At 38.7% G+C, this 14646-nt stretch overlaps 2 protein-coding genes across 2 annotated transcripts; both read right to left on the reverse strand.

The window, feature by feature from the left end:
* Positions 1–706: 706 nt before the first annotated feature.
* LOC142353255 (annexin A4-like) lies at positions 707–12016 on the reverse strand. Its single transcript, XM_075405488.1, has 3 exons — positions 10583–12016; positions 8933–9147; positions 707–2638 (listed from the first exon to the last, which is right to left on the reverse strand). The coding sequence occupies exons 1-3, from the start codon at positions 11861–11863 to the stop codon at positions 2545–2547; spliced, it is 1590 nt and encodes a 529-aa protein (XP_075261603.1). The 5' UTR covers positions 11864–12016; the 3' UTR covers positions 707–2544.
* A 291-nt stretch (positions 12017–12307) lies between these two features.
* On the reverse strand, positions 12308–14311 carry LOC142353256 (metallo-beta-lactamase domain-containing protein 1-like). The gene is made up of 2 exons (XM_075405489.1): positions 13047–14311; positions 12308–12872 (listed from the first exon to the last, which is right to left on the reverse strand). The coding sequence occupies exons 1-2, from the start codon at positions 13383–13385 to the stop codon at positions 12576–12578; spliced, it is 636 nt and encodes a 211-aa protein (XP_075261604.1). The 5' UTR covers positions 13386–14311; the 3' UTR covers positions 12308–12575.
* Positions 14312–14646: the final 335 nt, after the last annotated feature.

Genomic DNA, 14646 nt, shown 5'->3' on the forward strand with positions numbered 1-14646 from the left:
ATTGGGATTATAAACACATTCGACGTAATTGAGTTACCCTGAGAGGGAAAAAGAGATACCTATATCAAGCAGAATTATGATACATAGCGCAGAAAAAATACAGTACATAACTTGTTTCTCGATTCCGTGGTTAAAATATGGAGATACACATAGCGCAGATTTGCTCGTGACGATTCGGGTATAACTCCGCGGCGTTATGAAGAGCACGTGACTACTCTACAGCGACAAGTGGATTGTAAAGTACCGTCCCAAATTATTTCAATTGGTTTTCGCCTAATTTCAACAAAAGTTAGCAAAAAAACTTTCACCTAATGGCTGCAAATACACTGGGGTAAATTTGCGTAGTTATTTTACAATGAGTTCATGCCGTGCTGCCATCGATTGTTTATATAGCAAGGGTGATGACAAAAAGGCCAGAGACTCGTCTAATCACGAAATTGTGGTTCCCCATTGTTCTATAAGTTATAGTACTCATCGCGCGTTAAAGATTCATACTATTGATAAGTTATTCAACTTTCGCTATCACAAAGAAAGTTGGTTAATATTCATTGAAAGGAGGGGCCTCAGCCACAAATTTGGTAAAATCAACTAATGTTGGGGAAAAGGGGTACAAAGCTTAGGTATTAAGCCCAATATACAGACTGAAACTGAATACACTTATTCTACATGTCGACAACCTTGTTCTGATTAATCTCTCATAAAACTGTTGACAGTTGTAGTAGATTGAATTCATAATTTTAAATAATTTCCAGAAAGCGTTATCAGGCATATGTACATGTTATTTGATATCAAACTTCTTTTTTCACTGTTAGATCACAATTTCAAACTAACTAAGTCATGCTGGGAGACACAAGCACACACACTTAATTCTTCACTCTAAAAGCACAATCTATTTACAGTTATATTGGAGGCAAAATCAACAAACGATCTATTACGTAAAATAAGCCTATCGACAGCATTAATACATTCGAGATGTTTAAAGATTGCAATGTTCAAGATCTAATTGAGATGTAATTCCAATATTCATGCAACAGCATGTAAACATGCAATTTTATCAACATTGTACCAAACGAGCGCTATAAGCAACAGTTAATGTTTGTTCTTTAGTTAGCATGAAAAGCATGCACACAATAGCATTAAAGTAGAATCAATAATGAAAGCGCGGCACTTCCTGGAAGCATTTTTGAGTTGTGAAAATGAAAGAATCTAAATAAAAGGGGGGGGGGGCGTTAATATTTTTTTTGAAACTAGAGAACGATTTTTTATCTGCTCTATGTATTATGTAACCAACCAATATAAAAGCTAAACAATGATTTGTGTTGAAAGACATTTTGTAATAACAGGATAGAAATGAAGAAGATGAATTAATTGTATATGAAATATTTGACACAATTCCAATAAAGACTGAATTAATGTTTAAACACAACTACCTCATTTGGACATTGATTATTCATTCGCCAATCAGTGCGTTCAGAAATGCTATCAACCGATCCAAGCCATTATGGTATATATTAGTCTATATATAAGTCCTTAATGAACTGAAAATGGATGATCTATAAGAAGGTCAAATTTATTCAATTTGTCCACAAAAATGGGTAAACTATGCATACCATCACTAGAACTCAAATTTAGGGTATAAAAGTATCGGATCTATTCTGCCCCGGCCCTCTGTAGCCATAGAAGCTTTTACAACCCCCCTTCTGTTATTCGTGATTGCTCAAATTATCTAAGACCTAACTAATAGATAATGTAACAAAGCGTACTATTATGGTCAGTCTCGTTATGTCGAAAAGAACGTTCGAAAAATCAAAAACATGCAATTGAGCATTAAGCAGGTCATTTGAATTCCAACGCTTTTGCCCTAGAGCTCAATTTCAGCAGTTTTTTTATCCAAATGGCTTCAAGTTTTAAATTGGAACTGGGGTGTCCAAGCTTTGAGCGCCTTCTCAGTCCGTCAATGTTGAGTTTGATGGCGGGTTACAAAATTCTTTAGAAGAACAGTACAAGCATAAGATTCGCACAGAAAACAGAAAACGCATAAGTATCTTCTCAAACAGTAGCACACTCCTATAGTCATCTACCTTAATAGTGTATTTTCCCCTTCTAATAAATGTTCTATTCAAAAATCAACCTCTATTTTTCTGGGCAACGTTGAAAAATTGGGCAAAGTTTATAGGTAATGGAATATTTAATAAGGCGTGAAAAGGATTGAGCGAAGACCCAACTAGCTGTTATATGTTTCTTTACAGGTCACAAACGGCATTGGGGGGGGGGGGGGGGGGAGGTTATAGATCCAATGTAATCAAAGTATTTCCAGCTTAACCTATTATGACTGATTTATGGTCACTTCAAAACCGGTTTGGAAGGATAGTTTTTAACATAGAAAGGAAAATTTCCCTGATTTCAAGCAATCCAGAAGTCGTTTATAACCGACAGTTTTGGGTCAATTGTTTGAGTGCGAACAGGAAAGGTCCACAGATATTGGTGTTCTATAAGCGGTAGTGAAGAAGGTGGGGGAGTTCGGTTCGATTATGGTCAAGCAGTTTATCGTGTTACGCTTCCGCAGAGAGCGATCAGAGCCCGTTTGTAATCACCTCCAACGTCTTCTTCAATCCATTTCTCAAGACTCTTGTGGTATCTATAACAAAACAAAACGAAGTTACTCAATAGTATCCGTTAAACGCACCAATGTGGTCTATTGTACTCACCAACGCACCCAAAAGACGTCAATCGAATTGCATCCATAAGTATTATACTAATACTCTTGATAGATAATGTTTCCTATCTTTACGATATTATTTTGAAAAAAATCAATTATTTCCCATTCTTTGTAAAATCAACTTGGATGCTCTTCTTGTGAGAGCAAAATGTTATGCCGAGAAAGATTTTTAGAAAATATCTACTGAAATTAACACATATCTGAGATCAGCAAATTAAAAACGCCTGAAAAAATACCCAAAAAGTATCTTTCGATGCAAACTTTTTTTTTAATGAGAATAATTTTTTTATACTTGCTGGCAAACGTCACATTAATTCGTTTAACACAAATAGACGAAAAGCCTATACCAGGAAAATTTTCAACATGTATTAAACGTTCTTGCGTTATAAACTGGAAGTTACGCCGTACACGTTACACAATCATTATAGTAAAAAAAAGTCAAGTGGAAAGAGGGCGGGAGTCAAAAACGGCAGTGCAGTTTCAGTTAAATGTACACTCACTCAAATCCACACAAAAAAACAATCAAGCGAAAAATCGAATGAAAAAATGAAGCGCTTGACAATACATTTTTGACAATACTTTGAGAGCGCTTGACAATACATTTTTTGATATTAATGAATCAGAGCGCCTTAGCTCTCGCAGAAATTTTGCGTGAAAATTGAAGCCAGCGCATTCGTTTGAAAAGAACTGCACAACTGAAAAACACTCAAGGGTCCCATTATTTGTTTGCTTAACTAAACTTTATAACACTGCGGTGTACTTTAAGCCACCGCTGTAAATATAACCGTCTAACGTCGGATGAATTCCTCTCACACAATAGCCAAGCAGTTGTCTTTACGGGTGGTGGGATTAAGTGGGAGGGGGTCAAGCTCCAAGAACCGCCCTTCACACCAGGAATTTATGTCTGTTAAACAGTTTCCTTGAACCACATACTATAAACTAAGGAGCAGAAAGAGAAATTGATGCCCTCCGGGCATTACATGTTTATCCCGTTTTTCAGGACGAAAAGTCAAATGATCATACAAAAACGAACGTAGCTGGCATAAATCAAGAAAAGATCCGCAACAGCTTCGTAGATCCGCAGTCTCAAAACGATAGTAAAAGAAACAGACGAAAAAAGAAACGTCATTTCATTAAATGCGAAGATGTTATATCTTGATTAGGAATCTGTTTAAATCATTGCCTTTTCTACTAGATGACCTTAAAAGACCTCCAAGTAGAGTGACACGCACTCACTTGACCTTTTATCTTCGATTTCCGAGAGGTAAATCACGCGTCACCAAAAAAAAACTGGGAATAAACAAAACATAGCAGGACAAGTCCTAAAATACAATCGAAAGAATTGAATGAAAAACTTAGAACTATTGTACCTGATCAGCAATTCAATTGAACAATGTCAATCAAAAAGAAAACAATCGCAAAAGTTTAGAAGTTAAAACTATTAAACAAATTGAACACAAATATTGAACACATATAAAAACTCTTGAAGCTTTTACTTTCGAGGCCAAATTTTGATCCCTTTAGTTATACCCATTAACCCACGCACAAGCACTGAAAGAGCTTTATTAGCCTAAAAAGATTTAAAAAAAACTTCAGAAATATGGCAACTGCTAACAATTGCCAAATTTAAAGAAAGTATCTAAATTTTGATATATTCAAATGTTTAAAACCATTTTCTTGTCTCTGGAATCTGTTCAATAACCCAACTGCACGACCAAAAAAATCATTGGCTGGTGAAGATCGATGCACTCACAAAAGACAAAACATTTTGAATTTGAACATTTTAATGAAATGTCGCCAAATTCGTGATATTTGTATTCTCACAAAATTTCTTCATTGTCACCAGAAACTACCCAGTAATCCAATTGCAAGCATAAAAGAGCTTCATCTGACCATAAAGATCGATAACTTGGAACAGGATAACAATTTTCAGAAAATTTGAAAAAAATTATAACATAACCAACAAACGTCGGTCGAATGGTCCTCGAACGACCGATTGGCTTCGTCAATAGCTAGTTACAGTTTTGTACGGCTAGCTTAAGCTTAATTGAAGGGACGAGAAGTGAGTGCAGCAGGGGAGGGAATTGCACCGGGAGAAGGGGATTGATGGGCGGCAACGGTGGGGGGGTCTTTGGTCTCACGGGACCATCTTACGTCCTGAACGTGATTGCGGGGGGTGGGGGTGGGGGGGGGGGGGGGCTGAAGTGTGGGGGTCTGAGGTGGGAGGGGTGTGGGGAGTCAAACTGTGAGTAACGCTCTTAACACCATGAGTAGAAGTCTCGAAAACAGCTTCTGTAAATCGCATACTTGCTTGCGTGCTGAAAGGCACTTGGAGAACTTAATGGCCTCTGGGCGCTACTTGTTTATCCCGTTTTTGAGGACGAAAAGTCAAATGGGCCAGACGAAAAATCGGTCAAGCAAAAAATCGCATTAAAAAAAGACCACAGGACAAAGATAACTGCTACAAACTTTATTTGAGAGCAATCAATAATAACAAAAAAATGCAAAATTGTAGCATAATGAAAAACCCTATGAGGTGCTCTGGCCACTGGGGATAGAAACTCTAACAAAAATTAGTAACATTTGGCGTGTTTATGTGTGCATTACCAAACACATATAGCTCGTAGAACGGTCAAAAAAGTAATTAGATCTTGCGAAAGACTATCAGATTTGACAAAAGTCAAGACAGATAAAAATACAAAGAAATGCTAAAAAAGTGAAAAATTGTACCATTTTGGGCTCGAAAACTCCTGAAAATTACCTTTTAACCTTGAATTAGGGTCTTCCCAGCAGCTGCACCAATCTATGCTCTTAAAGAACTACTAAAACCAACTCTTATTTTAGGCGTCTAATAAAACTTAATGCCATCGGGCCCTAACTTTATTCCGTTTTGAAAGATCAAACTCGTGAAAAGTGTGAAAACATCTCACAAAAAAGTCAGAGCGCCGATACAATCCAACTCTGGGTTCTTAAAAAAACTCTGTCTACTTAGAGTAAAAAAGTAAGTAAATTGTGAATTGGGAAAATAATTTCTAAAAAAAAAATCAGATCAAAAAACAAAATCAATGTCAAAATGCCGCTAGGGAGAACAAAAAACCACTAGCGGGAAGTGTATAATTGATTCTAACAAAAAACTAGGCCTAGAATGAAGTATGAATGAATTGTGAAAACCATTTAGAAAAAAAAGCGATCCAAAAAATTGTAAAATTAGTAAAAAACCAAAGTGAAATTGCCGTATGTGAACAAAATACCATTAGCGAGAAAGCGAATTTTTGTTCAAACACCGTTTTGTCACTCTACTTTAAAATTAGAGCGAAAAATTTCACCCCGCAAAACCACTCACTTTTTCTCTCCACTTCCTGTTTCGGCGTGACCAGAACCACTACTCCAATTTGACTTCAAAAATCATGAAAATGTGTGAACATATCTTAAAAGACAGCGCCCCAATACAATTCAAATTCTTGAATTGTAAAAAACCAAGAGAAGACCAATAATAACCTCAGCTATCGCTTCGCGGCTATTAAAAAAGACCAACACACTTACAATAATTGCTATGAGCAATTCACTAGAAATATGCAAGAGGAAACTCCAGCAGCAAAAAAAACAACTATTAAGATAACCAACTATCGTCGGGCGAATCGCTCTCAAACGACCAGCGAGCGGTTGAATTCATCAGCAGCTAGCCACGGTTTAGTGAGGCCAGCTTGATTTGATTCGAAAACTTAGTTTTCTAGCCTTTTTAGTAAAAAAAAAGAAATCAAATAAACTGATATTTTAAAAATTTGCAAAATATTGCAAAATTTTTGAAAAGCTTCCAGATTTTGCAGTGAAAATGTTCAAAGCTATTTTTTGTCTCTAGAAATATGTTAGGTAATCCATCTGAAAGACTTGAAAAGCTTCGTTGGCCAGTAATGATCGCTAAACTCAGAAAATGACAAAAATATTCAAATTTGAAAACAATCGCAAATTTTAACAAACTCTTGCTAAAATTCAAGAAATTAAAATATTCAAAAACATTCCATTGTCTCAAGAGACTATCCAGTATCCCTATCTTAAGCTTCAAATAGTTTCACTGGGTCATCGAGATTCATAAACCTGGAACATGATAAAGACTTTCCGAATATTTGGAAAAAATTAAATTTTATCAAAAAATTGCTAAAGCTGGAGTCATTGAAATATTGATAACCATTCCATTAACTCTAGAAATTAAGCAAAAGCTTATCATGCCTTGGAAGAGCTCTCTAGGATCCTGGTGCCGGAAAAAATGATAAAAAAAATTCAAAAAGATTTTTAAAATATAGCAAAGCTTTTATAAAAATTGCTGATAAAATCCTGAAAAAAACATTCCATTACATCTAGAAGCTATGCAGCAACCTATAATCAAACCCTAGAGGAGTTTATGTGGCTCTTGAGGCTGGAGAAACCTATAAAATAATAAAAAAAAATTTTATAAACTTGAAAAAAATGCAAGTTTTATTTAAAAAAAATGCTAAAATCTGTCATATTTGAAAAATGAAAGCTCTCCCACGAAAAGAAAATATTTTTAGTAACTTAAAATCAAAACCTGAATGACGTTTTCCGACCCCGTTTTTCCGACTAGAAACTATGCAGTAACCTATTTCAAAACCCTAGACAAGGTTCCTTGACACCTAGGGCCGACAAAACTGAAAAAATGACAAAAGCTTGAAAAAATCGTGAAAATTAGTACAAAATTGCGTGTTTATAGCGATCGGTTGTTCGAACGTAGCCACGAGGGGGGGGGGGGGTGCTGACGGGGGAGGGAGGGGGTGGGCACAACAGTGGGTTGGGGGGCAACAGCGCGGTGGGGGGTGCAATAGTGGTGGGGGGTCAACAGCTGGGGTGTCTTTAACCTCAAAGAACCGCCCTTCACACCATAAGTTTACCTTTTAACCTTGAATTAGGGTCTTCCCAGCAGCTGCACCAATCTATGCTCTTAAAGAACTACTAAAACCAACTCTTATTTTAGGCGTCTAATAAAACTTAATGCCATCGGGCCCTAACTTTATTCCGTTTTGAAAGATCAAACTCGTGAAAAGTGTGAAAACATCTCACAAAAAAGTCAGAGCGCCGATACAATCCAACTCTGGGTTCTTAAAAAAACTCTGTCCACTTAGAGTAAAAAAGTAAGTAAATTGTGAATTGGGAAAATAATTTCTAAAAAAAAAATCAGATCAAAAAACAAAATCAATGTCAAAATGCCGCTAGGGAGAACAAAAAACCACTAGCGGGAAGTGTATAATTGATTCTAACAAAAAACTAGGCCTAGAATGAAGTATGAATGAATTGTGAAAACCATTTAGAAAAAAAAGCTCTTGAGTGGCTCTTGAGGCTGGAGAAACCTATAAAATAATAAAAAAAAATTTTATAAACTTGAAAAAAATGCAAGTTTTATTAAAAAAAATGCTAAAATCTGTCATATTTGAAAAATGAAAGCTCTCCCACGAAAAGAAAATATTTTTAGTAACTTAAAATCAAAACCTGAATGACGTTTTCCGACCCCGTTTTTCCGACTAGAAACTATGCAGTAACCTATTTTAAAACCCTAGACAAGGTTCCTTGACACCTAGGGCCGACAAAACTGAAAAAATGACAAAATGAAAAATCGTGAAAATTAGTACAAAATTGCGTGTTTATAGCGATCGGTTGTTCGAACGTAGCCACGAGGGGGGGGGGTGCTGACGGGGGAGGGAGGGGGTGGGCACAACAGTGGGTTGGGGGGCAACAGCGCGGTGGGGGGTGCAATAGTGGTGGGGGGTCAACAGCTGGGGTGTCTTTAACCTCAAAGAACCGCCCTTCACACCATAAGTATAAGTCTCCAAAACAGTCTGAGCTGAAACAGGGTTGAAAGGCTCTAAGAGCACTTAATGCCCGCTGGGCGCTACCTGTTTGTCCCGCTTTTGAGGACGAAAAGTCAAAAACGTCAGACGAAAAATCGGTCAAGCGAAAAATCGCATAAAAAAGACCGACAGGACTAATATAATTGCTACAAACTTCGTTTGAGAGCAATTAACAACAAAAATCCCTAAGAGTAATAATTATGCTCAATCCTTTAATTCGTCTATTTCTTCTTTTTCATAAAACTTTCATCATCTACACACGGCTGGCTCTCCAAAGATACCTCCGCAGAACAAAAATGCTTTAAACATACATCTCCTTCCTCCGCTAAAGTGAATTTGAACAATTGTCACTTACCTCTGTTGGAATCTCTGCTTCACTTGGACCATGTCCTTTTCACACCTGCTCACAACCAGTCGAGTCAAAGTATCCTCGTCGGTACCCATACCAGCCATCGAGTCATGCAACCTCACTGCAAAGTAGTCCGGCTTGTCCCTCGCACAGTGGGCAATCACCTGCATTGCTCGCTTGAAGTTTGCCGACAGTTCTCCACTCAAAACCGACTCAATATCCTACAAAAAAATTGACAGTTTTCCTCACCCAGGTTGACGAAAGCTGAAAACCACAGACCGAGTCACATTTGGTCCCATACGCGTCATACATTTTTTTAATAGATGTTCTTGCTATCGCTTCTTTTTTACATACATGATAATAGTACGATAGACTATTTTCCATAGACGATAACCCTGTGATAAACACTGTGGTAAAGACTATATACAATCTTTCTCGACAATTTTTTGTTAATGTTCACTTTTAATGTCAATGAAAATTGTGTGACCACTTCGAACCTTTAATAAAAGAAGCATCCCTCATTAATGTAAGAAAAATTGCTCCAAAACTATCAGCGCTATTTTAAAATTGGTTAAAAATTAAAACAAGCAAAAACTCTTCACCTAAAGTGAATTGAACCCTTCTTGCAATAGACTCCATAGATTATAACGCTTGTTTTAGAATAAGTCGCTTTTTTCTCACCAGAAAGTCGATTGAGCGAGATGAAATTAAAAGAGTGAGTCATCGTAAAATCGTTTTTAATCTAAGATTTCTATAGTACAGATTTGTGTTTTGGAGCAACTTGGATTAAATTGAAAGGAAACATGTATTTTAAAAAGTTTTGGGTAAACTACCATCAACACGAGGAAAGCATCAATGTAGAACCTTATACCAGAAGAGCTGAAAAATCAAACAAGTTCTACATGTTAAGAAAGGGATCAATATCTAAACATTAAAATAAACTAAAACAACCAGCTTGATGCTCGTTGGTATCTGAAATTGCAAATATAGAACTACACAATACAGGGCGATGAGAAAATTCGTTAAATTAAACAGTAGTTAAAAGAAATGGCGCAAACATACCATAAAACAATATTAGTGTAACCAATCAAGTTACCCTGTAATTTGTATCTCGCTGATAAAACACACAAAATGAAATGCACCAAATTTTCTTTTTCTTTGGAAATTTCAGATTTCGAACCTAAGTTTCTTCAACTTAAGTTGTATGAATTGCTCTCAACGACTGTCCGCAGGGTGGGGGGGGGGGGGCTTAGTTCTATTGCAATGGGTTCAATAAGGGGTTTCAAATGATGTTATAAGAACTTATAAAGGCCACTACGACGTGAAAATATGGAAATTAAACCAAATGCAGTGTGGTTTTCATTTGCGGCTAGTAGTTACCTGCCGCCAAATGAGTTAGCAGCTTATAATTGTGAAAAAGCAATTCAGACCACGCAAAATTCTGTAATTAGTCAGTCGAAAAATGAAATTGGTCAATCAAAAAAGCACAAGCACATTCGACTACAATGATGGCTTCACGCTTCGTTCGAGAGCATTTAATCATCATGAAAACAATTTAAAATTGCATCGTTGAACCATAACATAGAACCGCAACAAATGAACATCTTGTCGTTTCTCTTAGAGAACGGGCAAATAACGAAACCTCAGATTACCTACCTTATGATACATCTGGTGGTACTGCTGGAACATGGCATTCAACTGAGGCCAGCTTCTGGTCGCGAAGATGCGACGGAATGTCTCCTCATCGGTGCCTAGTTTCTTCTCACCTGCAGTGTAGATTGCCTGTGCATCAGCCTTCGCTTTCGCCAGATCAATAGGCGTGCTATCGGGGTCTCGACACGCATTTTGCATTTGATTCATCAAACGACCGTAATCTCCACTAGTGTCGCTTCGGATATCCGATTCCAAATCACGTTTGAACATCGTTTTGTACGACGCTTTTGCCGCTTCAAGCTCCTCGTTTGTACGAGAGCACAGAATTTCTATCAAAGCATTGTCGTTTGTTCCCAGGCCTTTGATCGCTTTTCGCAGACACTCCGCATCGTAATCGGCACTGGGCATCATTATAGCAAGGATTACCCTCTCGAAGTCGCCACTGAGTTCCGATTTCAAATCTTTAATCATATCTCGTCCGAAACATTGCTTGAAAGACAGTTTGATCTGCTGTCTCTGCTCATTGGTACGCTTACACAAGATACCAATTATTTCCTTCTCATTTGTTCCTAGTCCCTTCATGGCGCCACGCATTCCCTGAGCATCTTTTTCCTTGTCGAATGGACTAAATGGTACGACGGTACCCGTATACTTGGGCAGCTGAGTAGTTGGTGCCGAGTTCAGCGACATTGACGCAATTTGCTGCACGGGTGGCTCGGGTTTTGAGTGCGCCGCAGCTGGGGGCGCAGCTCCGTAGGGATTGGACGGGGCGGGCTGCGGAGGAGGGAATCCACCTGCCGCTTGAGGTGGATGCTGGTGATAGCCACCTTGTGGAGGGTAACCTCCTGGGGCTGGCGGATAGGCCCCACCTTGGTGTGGTGGATACCCCCCTTGTCCTGGTGGTGGATAAGCACCACTGGGAGGGGGATATCCCGCAGGAGGGTATCCTGCTGGTGGCGGATAGCCACCTGGTTGCTGAGGCGGAGGGTACGCTCCAGGTTGCTGAGGGGGATAGCCCGGTTGCTGTTGGGGCGGGTACCCTGGCTGAGGTGGGTAGCCTCCCTGGGGTGGATACCCCGATTGTTGAGGAGGATAGCCGGGTTGCTGTGGAGGGTATCCAGGTTGCTGAGGAGGATAACCTGCTTGAGGAGGGTATCCTGGCTGTGGGGGATATCCCGGCTGAGGTGGGTAGCCTGGCGCACCCCCGGGTGGGGGATATCCACCGGGCGGCGGTGCATTGAATCCTATTCCTCCTTGTCCGTACATTTTATCTGAATTGTTCATTTTTATAGAACTTTAGTCCGTTTATTCTGTGCTACAAAACAAATATCGACAGCTGATTATTATAAACAGAAAGCGAATTAGGTCAAAGGTAAACTGTTACAATAAAGCAAGATCTCTCAACTAACGCTTCAGCAAAGAGAAATTTCAATACGCTGCTCGTAAAATAACCATAGTCATTATGAGTATAACATCCCCAATAGAACTCGATTACGCAGCAATGCTGACTAATACCAGTAATCACACTATAATGGCTTACGCAAGCTCTGCACAGACGTAATTTCTGACGTAAAACTTTCTGCTAAGTTCACAGCAGTTATATTTACACTATTGACTATCAAAAAGTCATCACATAAAACGATGTTTTGAGCAATCAAGACTGATTAAATTACCTTATGTTGATACCATATAAGTGCGTCACAACCACTTTATACGTCATAGTAAGAAACAAGTCTGAAAATAATTTTATACAGCAAATTAATAGATAGACGAAATAGATCAAACCAAATACTTTTAGGACACTTACTAACTGACCATACGCCTCATCTTAAAATTTCGGTCACATAAGAACAAGAACTTCAACTCAATTCATGGATTCATGGGGTCTTTCCCATTATAGCCCCCCATTATGGTATAATTACCATGATTGGGGGCTATAGGTTACATGCCCACTAAGCTGGGGGGGGGGGGGGGGCTATTATGGGAAAGACACAATTCATGTTTTCGTCACAACAAAAGGTGGGCCGTGTCCCGGAACAATAACCTCAACCAATTTTTTGATACGTTCTCGATGGAAGTTCTGGGTATCTGGAATTGAAGATAATTCTTGCCATGAGTCATTGTCATTTTCCTTCTCAAACAGGTCGCCAACAAAAGCCACCTTAACTGTCGAGGAAGTTGTTTCCAGAAAAGGAAGAACCCTTTTTACCGATTCTGCTTTAACGTCGGCAATTAGAGATATATCTTCATTTGTATGGCCTGGCGTAAAAGTAATGAACGCACCTTCAGATACCTAAAACCAAATTTACTTTCATATTGCCCAATAAAACCCAAGTCTTTCCCATTACAGCAGCCCCCCGTTATGGTCGATTTAAGCACAAGGAGTTTTATATACGCCCTATGACCGATAAACTGAGATAATAATGGGAAGGACCTTAAACGTTGACCATCAAATTTTCAAAATCACCTGATAATCTCTTTCTTTTATTGAGTAATCTGACAAATAAATGTTTCCTAGCTTAGCCATGTCTGCTCCAACGGCGATTGTGGAGTTTGGGAAATACGCGATTCCTCCGATGTGATCTACATGGCCGTGCGTGCACACTACGATATCAATTATGTCACATTGATTTGGGATGTCATGCAGTTTTTCCATTATATGTTTCACATCCCAGGGACTTCCTGTGTCAATCAGGATACTGAACTCACCTTTCCTAAGAAGCGAAACAGAGCAAGAAGCTTTAAAATTAGTTTCACCAGCTATCTCATGGCAGTAACCCTCCTGTAGGTAGAAAAAGTCATACATTATATTAAACCATTTCTCTCTCAAACAAACTCAGAAGTATAAATAAATCAGCAAAAAAAAACATTCCATTTTCAAGCTCTTTGAGTTATTAGTATTAGTTTAAGACTCCGGGTTTAGTGAAGTAGTTGTAGTAGTAGGATAGGCTTCTGAACAGCGTTCAAGGGATTTCTCCCATTTACAGTCCGTTTATATTGTTGTTGTTGTTGGGGATTTTCTTTACAGAAGGGATTTCTCCCGATCAAAAGTTATAGAAAAATAGTCCATGTCTCTCTGCAGTGTTGAGAGTCACAACAGATCTGCCACGTGCAGACGTTTTCTGGTTTGTACCGCATCATGACATCATTCCAAATTTGCTTTAGAATTCTGTGTTTTAGGCCGTGTTGATTTCCGAAGTCAATGCTGTGATGAAGTCTGTTGGCTATCCTTTGGGTGCGAAAGAAGAATTCGCCGCGAGATTTTTCGAGTCGTTTTTTCGTTAAGTCAAAGTAATCGCCTCTTCTCATTGATCTGTTTCCAGGCAGCACCGGCTGTTTTGTATTTGTCAGTTGAATTTGTTGAAGACTTGATAGTAGTAGAAGATCATTGAACTGATAGTACATTGGCAAGAGTTGTAGATTTGACAAACGTAGTTGTTCGATGTAACTCAGTGTCTTGCTATTTGTTATCCAGGACACAACCTTTAGTTGAAACCGTTCCAAGTTTCGCATATCTCCTCGGTTTAAGTTACATCACGAGGATCCGTACATTAGAACTGGCAGAATCATCGATTTGTAAAGTCCCAGTTTGATGCGCATATTAACTTTAAAGGCTACATTTTTTCTCAGGGAATAGAAGACTCAATTAGCTTTCTTTATTCTTTCTTCTAAGTGGATTTTCCAAGCCAAATCGGATTGTATCCGAACCCCTAAGTCCTTTACACCAGCTGAGGTTTGGAGGAGACTTCCACACAGGTAGAAGTGGCTTTCTGGAAATTTGAACAAAACTTTGGCGCATTTTTCAATATCTAGACCCATTTTGTTTCGGGTGGCCCAGTCTTCCAGTTCGTCGAACTTACTCTGTACTTGGATGCTGGTGTTCCAATGTGGAGTATTTTCAGGTCATCCGCGAATATAAAGGGTTCGCCAAAACTGAGGCATCTGGCAGGTCGTTGATGTATATGCAAAATAAGATCGGCCCGAGCAGTGATCCCTGTGGGACCCCACTTGTCACTGGTAAAAGTTTCGATTTGATGTTGTCCACTCGGACAAATTGTTCTCGTCCA

Source organism: Convolutriloba macropyga, chromosome 14 (genome assembly GCF_964194025.1).
Source record: "Convolutriloba macropyga chromosome 14, txConMacr16.3, whole genome shotgun sequence".
Lineage (NCBI taxonomy): Eukaryota > Metazoa > Xenacoelomorpha > Acoela > Convolutidae > Convolutriloba > Convolutriloba macropyga.

Excerpts from the sequence above, each read along its gene's own strand:
- LOC142353256 (XM_075405489.1), bottom strand. The coding sequence starts at position 13,385 with ATGTATGACTTTTTCTACCTACAGGAGGGTTACTGCCATGAGATAGCT. Across the intron at positions 12,873-13,046 it reads TAAAAGAAAGAGATTATCAG|GTATCTGAAGGTGCGTTCAT; the intron begins GTGATTTTGAAA and ends ATTTGGTTTTAG.
- LOC142353255 (XM_075405488.1), bottom strand. The coding sequence starts at position 11,863 with ATGAACAATTCAGATAAAATGTACGGACAAGGAGGAATAGGATTCAAT. Across the intron at positions 9,148-10,582 it reads ACCACCAGATGTATCATAAG|GATATTGAGTCGGTTTTGAG; the intron begins GTAGGTAATCTG and ends ATTTTTTTGTAG. Across the intron at positions 2,639-8,932 it reads AAGCAGAGATTCCAACAGAG|ATACCACAAGAGTCTTGAGA; the intron begins GTAAGTGACAAT and ends GTTTTGTTATAG.